The sequence below is a fragment of the Ammodytes marinus genome (genome assembly GCF_949987685.1).
Source record: "Ammodytes marinus genome assembly, chromosome: 10".
Taxonomy (NCBI): domain Eukaryota; kingdom Metazoa; phylum Chordata; class Actinopteri; order Uranoscopiformes; family Ammodytidae; genus Ammodytes; species Ammodytes marinus.
Window position 1 is genome coordinate 29,244,739 of NC_137214.1, and position 10,000 is coordinate 29,254,738.

Sequence of the window (10,000 nt, forward strand, 5' to 3'; positions counted from 1 at the left end):
TAGATTTTTAATGGATCTGTTTATTAATCCACTCATGATCCAAGGCTGGATCCATCCATCCATCCATCCATCCATCCATCCATCCATCCATCTATCTATCCATCCATCCATCCATCCATCCATCCATCCATCCATCCATCCATCCATCCAGCAATTCATCCATCCCTCCATCCATCCATCCATCTATCCATCCATCCATCAATCCACCATCCATCCATCCATCCAGCAATCCATCCATCCATCCATGCATCCATCCATCTATCTATCTATCCATCCATCCATCCATCCATCCAGCAATCCATCCAGCAATCCATCCAGCAATCCATCCAGCAATCCATCCATCCATCCATCAATCCATCAATCCATCAATCCATCCATCCATACTTAAACCAGCCCCAACCAAACACACACACACACACACACACACACACACACACACACACACACACACACACACACACACACACACACACACACACACACACACACACACACACACACACACTCTCTCTTACCTGTGACCTTCAGCTCCGTAGTGCGTCTGACGAGCCTGGATCCATACTGCAGCTCACAGGTGTAGTTTCCCCCGTCTCCCTCCTCGATCTCTGGGATCCAGATGTGAGTCGTGTTCACACTGATGGAGCCGCGCCACGCAACACGCTCACACTCCTGAGAGGAAATACACATATATATATAAAGGTACAATATACAATAGTGTGATTTATTAAACGAAACTCCGGTTGACTTTCCAGTAACAAACATAAACAACTCAAAACAATGCCACTGATTAGCGGCCAAAACAGGGTTCTTATTATACAAAAAAAAAATACTTTTCTATGTGAAATAATATGAGGTAATGCGCGAGCGTGAGCGTGAGCGTGGTCAAAAAACTGTAGGCTCTCTGCCTTCCCAAACTGAATGAAAGCAAAGTCCCTCCCCTATAAGGTAGAGCACGACACCCCAGGTGACACACATTACCAATCACCACATAAACAAAATGCGTTGATATACATATGAATAAACATGATCAATATGTCCTACACTTAATTCATAAATCATAATGTGCCATAAACTAAAAATGTATTTACTTAAAATATATTAAACACAAAAAATCTCTAAATGGCTCCAACAATAATAATACACAACGTAGACATTTAAAGTAACAATCTATAGAAGAGATAACGTCCATAGCAACGGGGAATTATCCTTCACAGCTGCCTTTCATTATCAAAAAATAATTGCTCATAGAATGCTGTGAGTGACCAATCGGAACACAGCATTTATCAGTGCCGTGTGCTAATGTGAAATAAAAATAAAACATTTTAGGCGATATGTAGAGATCTAAGAATACTTATGATAATGTCACTCTCTACTGTTAATTGCACTGCGGTTAATTCAAATTGGGTTTTTATTTCGGACGGTGGTATGACACAAAAACAACAAACACACACACACACACACAACCCCCCCTCGCCCCCCACACACACACACACACAAGCTCCCCCCTCCCCCCCACCGCCACCCCACACACACACACACACAAGCCCCCCCCCCCCCACACACACACACACACAAGCCCCCCCCCCCCCCAAACACACACACACACAAGCCCCCCCTACTCCCCCCCCCCCCGTACCTTATACCAGGTCATCTGCGGCTGCTTGTATGGCGCCATGTAGTCGGCTATGTCAGGGCAGTTGATCATCTTGCTGTGAGTGATCTCGGCTTTCTCCAGATGACGGATTTTGCTGCTGAAGCATTTCCCCTCGTCGCTCTCTTCCACCGTCATGGACATGGAAACCTTCATACAGTACGTAGAGTTCCTGCAAAGGGTAGGGACACAAGAATGGGATATTTTTTATTATGTTATTATTTTACGAATATTAAAAGGTGCAGTAGTGTGTAATGTGACATCATCAATAAAGTTCTACAAAGTTCTAAAATGCAACGCTCCCTGGGTAACCCCAACCCTTTAGAATAATAACAGAAGCTACAGTGGCCTTCAAGGACAAGAACAATTCAACATTTTAAACAATGCACCCGATGACATTCCAACTATGACACTTTCAAGATGGCGGCACTAGGCCTTGGTCCAAGATATGCAGAAATATGGACATATATGAGACCCTTTCTAAGGGAAACAATAATAATTTAAAAAAAAATCCAGCTATTGTGCACTAAATTAAATGTACTTATGGATATTATAATTACTTTCTACAAAATCTGCTAGGAAATAAAACCCCAAATTCTACACACTGCAGGTTTAAAGGTGTAGTCAGTGATTCTGGAGAATGACGTGTATTGTGTGTGTGTGCGCTGAAAAATAATCTGGTAGCCTAGACTCTGTAAACATACAGTATGCTGAGTTCCTGGAAATATTATAAACAAAAGATTTGGGATTTATTTTATCATGTTATCTTACTGACAATAGCAGGGTTTTAAAGGTGGAGTCAGTGATTCTGGAGAACGTTTGTTGTCAAAATCACTTTGTGTCAAAATCAGTGAATATGGGCCCGTGTCCACCTAACGCCTTTTTCCAGCGTTAAACGCTGGCTGTGCGCTCGGGAGTGTGTCTACTGAGCGTTTTTTTCGACCGCTTTTTTCAAGCGTTTTATGAGCTGGGAGAGAGAGTGCTGTGATCGGGGGAGAAAAAATGCTGATCGTCACCTGTCAGTCAGACCTATCAACACTGGTTTAACTGTTTAGGCTTGCTGTTTTCTATTTAAATCGTTACATTTTAATATGAGTAGTCTTATGAAACAGAGAATACTTTCCACCATCCTCTGTTTGGATGAGGAGTTATCGCGGCTCCTGCAAACACACACGGAGCAAGTTGTAGGCTGATGTGTGCGCATGAAACGATCCGTAGGAGATAAAAAATACAGAGAATCAAGTGTTCGCCTAATCTGCTCCCACAAACGGGCTCTCCTCCCTCTGTTCTGGTCATTTTAAGTCACTATTTTCGTACAGTTTCGGGTAAACAGAGACGGAAAAAGCAGTTTCTCTTCCGTCTTCTTTGTTGCCAAGGCGACGAGTCCCGACGATCTACTATCTGATTGGCCCTTTGAAAAAAGCGGCGGTGACGTCCCCACCGCCTTTCTGAAAAGTTAAACTTTTTTCAACTTGCAAATCTCGAAGCGGCCGCACAAAAAGACAAAAAACGCTCGAAAGAAACGCTCGAAAAAAAACGCTGGGCGCTGCGCCTTTTCTCAGAGCGGGCGGCCGCTTCTCATTGGGAATCAATTGAAAAAAGGCGCTTGCGGTGGGAAAAAGGCGTTAGGTGGACACGGGCCCTATCTCCTCATGATCCACTAGCTGTTGACTCTGTGAGCTGAAAAAAAAATAGAATACACAACTTAGGCACTAGAAACTTGCATTTTGCTTGCTATGGTGGGACCCTTTGTTTACATACATTTTGAGGCAACACAAGGCAAGTTTACGTAAATAGCATAATTCAGACACTAGTAAAATTAATTAAAAATCAAGCGATAACTTGGCAGTATATGAACAGCCCCTGTGAAGAGAAATGCATAATAGGTATGTTGATCTATTTTAATCTTGATGTATTCCATGCCCCCTGTCTCTCCCTCTATCTATCCATCCATCCATCTATCTATCTATCTATCTATCTATCTATCTATCTATCTATCTATCTATCTATCTATCTATCTATCTATCTATCTATCTATCTATCTATCTATCTATCTATCTGTCTATCTGTCTGTCTGTCTGTCTGTCTGTCTGTCTGTCTGTCTGTCTGTCTGTCTGTCCGTCCGTCCGTCCGTCCGTCCGTCCGTCCGTCCGTCCGTCCGTCCGTCCGTCCGTCCGTCCGTCCGCCCGCCCGCCCGTCCGTCCGTCCGTCCGTCCGTCCGTCCGTCCGTCCGTCCGTCCGTCCGTCCGTCCGTCCATCCATCCATCCATCCATCCATCTATCTATCTATCTATCTATCTATCTATCTATCTATCTATCTATCTATCTATCTATCTATACGTCTGTCTGTCTCTCTCTCTGTTGAATGGCCTTGTGTCTTAATTATGCTATAGAAACAAACTTGCCTTGCCTTGTTGTGAATGTTAGCTGGTCAACGTTGCTCATACAACACAAATATTCAGTCTGTGATTCTGGACAAGGTAAGCGACCTCATATAATCAGAGTCGACGTGTTATGAGCAAATGCATTTATTCATCCAACAGCTAACGGCTACAGATACGTGAGTCATTCCTGCATTTGTCCAAAACTGTAAATGTAACTGTGTGTGTGTGTGTGTGTGTGTGTGTGTGTGTGTGTGTGTGTGTGTGTGTGTGTGTGTGTGTGTGTGTGTGTGTGTGTGTGTGTGTGTGTGTGTGTGTGTGTGTGTGTGTGTGTGTCAAAGAGAGTGTAAGAGTTATGTTGTCATGGTGAAAGTATTGGTAAAGTGTCAGACCCATTTTGGAGATGTTGTGGGTAGATTTTGGTAGAATTATAGGCCAACTGAAATATCAGGTTTTTTGAAATTTTAAATGTAAGGAATTGGCTTCAGGAATAAATTACAGGTTGTACGAACTCAAACACACAGACACAAACATAACAACATATCATTTCAAAAGAAAAAATTTACAACTTTAGCCTTTGACTTGAAGCAAATATGAACTCTTTATCAATAGACTATATACAGTGTATTGGCCCTCAAAGGCTTGCGTTGAAGCATCCAGGTCATATTTAAAATGTTAGGATTGTACATTACACCCAGAGCACATTGGGATTATCTTTAATAATACAAAAATAAGAAATTTCCAAAATGTGGTCACCATTTATTTCATATAAATGAACCACTACATGACGAGCGCCCCCATATACAAGAATGTTACACACATTCCTAAAAAAAAAAGAAAAAAATCACATTTGGTGTGTGTGTGTGTGTGTGTGTGTGTGTGTGTGTGTGTGTGTGTGTGTGTGTGTGTGTGTGTGTTTGTGTGAGTGAGTTGTGTGTGTGTGCCCGTGTGTGTGTGTGTGTGTGTGTGTAGGAGCCAGGGGAGTTCAGTTCCCTAGTGTGAAGTTGTTTTGATCGTCGCTTCTGTAGAAAACTGTGAAAAACTTGGTCAGGCCATCTGCTACCGTCACACTGTTAACAGGCACGCACACCTCCACACCAGCGGCACACACACACACACACACACACACACACACACACACACACACACACACACACACACACGTCCCACATGGGCTCTGGACATGCAAAGGAGTAAATGTTCTTTTGAATATTACACATTTTACAATGCATTTACATTTTGTACATTTTCTATGTATTTACTTTCTATACTGTTTTGCAGTTTGGAGTTTGCACTATCTAGAATTCATTTATTGTATATACAGTCATATGAAAAAGTTTGGGAACCCCTCTCAGCCGGCATTATAATTGACTCTGCTTTCACACAAAAAAGATAAAAGTGGTATGTCTTTCATTTACCAGGAACAGCTAAGTACTGGGATGTTTTCCAAACAAAGATTTTTTGAAAAGCAGTATTTGGTTGTATGAAATTAAATAAAATTTGAAAAACTGGCTGTGCAAAAATATGGGAACCCTTGTGGTTTTGCTGATTTAATGCCTGTAACAGCATGTAAAACTGAGGACTTTAAACACAAAGTTGGTTGGATTATGTTGTTAAGCCTTGAACCTCATATAACGGTCTGTTTAATCATGAGAAAAGGTACTGTAACTATCTCTCGTCTTATCTTATTGTTATCCTTTTTGTTCTCATTGCATCGTGGGTCGAAGAGAAACGTCATTTAGATTCCTCTGTATGAATAGATCATAATGCAGACATAGACAAACAAATACTTGAATTGACTTAAACCTGCAGTGTGTAGAATTTTGGGTTTTATTTCCTAGCAGATTTTGTAGAAAGTAATTATAATATCCATAAGTACCTTTAATTTAGTGCATAATAGCTGACATTTTTTTTTTTAATTATTATTTTTTCCCTTAGAAAGGGTCTCATATATGTCCATATTTCTGCATATCTTGGAGCAAGGCCTAGTGCCGCCATCTTGAAAGTGTCATATTTGGAATGTCATCAGGTGCATTGTTTAAAATTTTGAATTGTTCTTGTCCTTGAAGGCCACTGTAGCTTCTGTTATTATTCGAAAGGGTTGGGGTTACCCAGGGAGCGTTGCATTCTAGAACTTTGTAGAACTTTCTTGATGATGTCATATTACACACTGCACCTTTAAATGTTGGTGTCTGATCTTATTTAGACACCATATTAGTGCTTATCACAACAGAAGCACGTGATAAATTAAAAGTTGCATGCCAGCTAAACATGCTAACTTCCTTTGTAAAGAAAATGTTACCGCGGACCCAGACTGACTACCGAAGGGAAATGACAATTGAGTGGAAGCAGGTAGGCGGGCGGTGCCAGGCTAAACAGGAGCTCCTAATGCCAGTTATGATGTAATATGTTTGACTGTGGTTGCGTTCCGAATCGCATACTCTTTCTTTTTTCTATTCTACATACTACATCCAACGATAAAAATAATCTAGTTAGGACGCAGTAGGCATACTATTGGGGCATACTTTACTCTCTTATTTCATCATAACATTGCGCCTTGATCTTGCCTCTTGCTTTTATATCCGCCGCATCCCCGTTTGTTTTCATATGGAGGCTTCGTCGATGTGACTTCACTTCACGTGCGCACTGGATTGTGGGTCAGAATCGCCCAAATAGGATGCAGTTTTCAACACTAACAATCTTGGCCGCATGAAGTAGGACATCCGGGTACTTCTAACCATCCTAAATCTGGCCACAAGAATCGGGACATCCTAAATCTTTTTTCTCCATACTATATAGTAGAAAGTATGCGATTCGGAACGCAACCTGTGTGTCCTTGAGTCCAAAGAATAAAATAAAAAAAGTTTTTTTAATGATGTGTAAGATGAATTGTCTTTTGAACAGCATTTGGATGTTGTAACCGCTCAAGGTGAATGTAAATGTGTGTGTGTGTGTGTGTGTAATTGTGTGTGTGTGTGTGTGTGTGTGTGTGTGTGTGTGTGTGTGTGTGTAGGTGCATTCAGGTGCTACTGTGTGTGTGTATTCTTCCCAAGTTCACCTCCAGACACAAAAGACCACATTGATCTCTCTCTCACTCTAAAGTATACCTACACACACACACACACACACACACACACACACACACACACACACACACACACACACACACACACACACACACACACACATACACTGTCCCCTAACCACAACCTCTCATCTAAGTGGATCTAAACCACTTATCCACTCAATGCCGTGTGTGTGTGTGTGTGTGTGTGTGTGTGTGTGTGTGCGTGTGTGTGTGTGTGTGTGTGTGTGTGTGTGTGTGTGTGTGTGTGTGTGTGTGTGTGTGACCTAACCCAGACCAATGTGAATTGACCTAGAGTCCTGCAAAGCCTTTTATCCATCAATCCATCTCCAGCCCACAGCATCTTGTTTTCTCCTTCAGTGGTTCAGTTACCCTTTCACTATATGTCTCTCCCTCCCTCTCCATCTTCCTATCCCTCTCTCTGTCACTCTCTCTCTCTCTCTGTCTCTGTCACTCTCTCTCTCTCTCTCTCTCTCTCTCTGCCTCTCCCTCTGTCTCTCCGTCTCCCTTTCTCTCTCTCTCTGTCTCTGTCTCTCTATCTCTCTCTCTCTGTGTTTGTCTCCCTCTCCATCTTCCTATCCCTCTCTCTGTCCCTCTCTCTCTCTCTCTCTCTGTCTCTGTCACTCTCTCTCTGTCCCTCTCTCTCTCTGTCTCTGTCACTCTCTCTCTGTCCCTCTCTCTCTCTCTCTCTCTCTCTCTCTGTCTCTGTCACTCTCTCTCTCTGTCACACTCTCTCTCTCTCCCTCCCTCTCTCTCTCTCCCTCTCTGCCTCTCCCTCTGTCTCTCCGTCTCCCTTTCTCTCTCTGTCTCTCTCTCTCTCTGTGTTTGTCTCCCTCTCTCTGTCTTACTAAAAACAAATGGCTATGTGACCTATATGGCATCAGGGATACACACGCTATTCTCCCATTCATTAGCTAACTCAGTCACCTCACCTTTTAATATCCCTACTATCATTACAAGCTGACACGCAAACTCAACACACACATTCACACACGACAGGCACACACACACACACACACACACACTCTCTCTCTCTCTCTCTCTCTCTCTCTCTCTCTCTCTCTCTCTGTATACATGGCATGAGGGATACACACTTTCCCATTAATTAGCTAACTCAGTGACCCCCACCTTGTAATATCCTTAAGCTGACATGTTTATATCTTTGTTTGTGTGGATGCACTAATCCCCTTCACACGACTTATCTCCCAATTACACAAATCCTATATCTGCTACCCATGGTGGTGGTAAGGCCTGTACAGTGAAACTGGACACACACACACACACACACACACACACACACACACACACACACACACACACACACACACACACACACACACACACACACACACACACACACACTTGGAAACAGATTAAACTGCCTCCTATTATAATGTTAGCATGGGGCCCATAAACGCTATAAACACTAGTGCTTTGGTGTGTGTCTGTGTGTGTGTGTGTGTGTGTGTGTGTGTACGTGTGTGTGTGTGTGTGTGTGTGTGTGTGTGTGTGTGTACGTGTGTGTGTGTGTGTGTGTGTGTGTACGTGTGTGTGTGTGTGTGTGTGTGTGTGTGTGTGTGTGTGTGTGTGTGTGTGTGTGTGTGCGAGTGCGAGTGTGTGTGTGTGTGTGTGTGTGTGTGTGTGTGTTAATGCTGCTTTGGTGTTCAAATTCCCTTACAATGAAATGACCTGGAGGCTGTAAAATGCAAACACTTCTTTAATAATATCGAGATGAGCCATACAATGCAATCCCAGGCGCTATCTAATGCGTGACACTATAATAACTGTGCTTTTCAAACATTTTTAGTGCTATTTTTATTCTGTATCTTGCAGCTATCTTACACACGTCTGCTTAATGCATCCCTCCCTGTGCCACATACATTTGCTCCTGACGCACATTCACATTAGCAGCTGTCTAGATGTCTTAAGGGCTGAGATGTCCCATTAACATATGTCATCTGGAGGGGGAGTTTTAACACAATTTTTGGTGTTGGAATTTCAGAAAGAAATAATTGTAATTGTATCACTTCCAAATTGTGTGCGTGTGTGTGTGTGTGTGTGTGTGTGTGTGTCTGTCTGTCTGTCTGTCTGTCTGTCTGTCTGTCTGTCTGTCTGTCTGTCTGTCTGTGTTGTGTTTGTGTCAGACCGCCCTTCCAAAAAAACACAAATTCCAATTAAACTTCGATGCAAAAAATGAGCCCTAAATTAATCTCCAAATCAACTTGTAATCCGCCATATCCCTTCTCCTGTCAATAAATCAAGCGCACCCCTCGCTGCAATTACCCTCCTATGAACAGGGCAGGCGGCCTCAGGGTGCGTTTGAATTATGGCGTTAATAGTCTGGGATGTTTCCTAGCCAGCAGGCGAGCGTGTTTATACCTGGACAGAGCCGGAGATTAATTTGACTATCAATCTAACTAACAGGCGCAGAGAGAGAGAGAGAGAGAGAGAGGGAGAGAGAGAGAGAGAGAGAGAGAGAGAGAGAGGGGGGGGAGAGAGAGAGAGAGAGAGAGGGGGAGAGTGAGAGAGAGAGAGAGAGAGAGAGAGAGGGAGAGAGGGACAGAGAGAGAGAGAGAGAGAGAGAGAGGGAGAGAGAGAGAGAGAGAGAGAGAGAGAGAGAGAGATTGCACATGCTGAGCTATTCTGACTCACACGCACATACACACATACCGAGCAAACATGCACAAATAGGCACACACACACACACACACGCAGACAAGCACAAACCTAGTATGCAAGCACAGACAGACACACAGAGCACGCAAGCGCCCACACACACACACACACAACAAAAAAAAGACTGCAATTGACAAAGGATATATTGTATGTAGATAAAATGATTATTCCGATCCCTAGTGTGTGTGTTGGTAAGTGTCTATTGGA

At 42.9% G+C, this 10,000-nt stretch overlaps 1 protein-coding gene across 1 annotated transcript in view; it reads right to left on the reverse strand.

Moving 5' to 3' along the window:
* The window catches only part of il1rapl2 (interleukin 1 receptor accessory protein-like 2), a gene marked incomplete at both ends in the record, with an annotated part of 397,723 nt that overhangs the window by 155,680 nt on the left and 232,043 nt on the right, over positions 1 to 10,000 (reverse strand). Inside the window, 2 exons of the mRNA XM_080035172.1 lie at positions 516 to 669; positions 1,637 to 1,823. Of these exons, the coding sequence (XP_079891298.1) occupies positions 516 to 669; positions 1,637 to 1,823 (341 nt within the window). The remainder of the gene's footprint in view (positions 1 to 515; positions 670 to 1,636; positions 1,824 to 10,000) is intronic.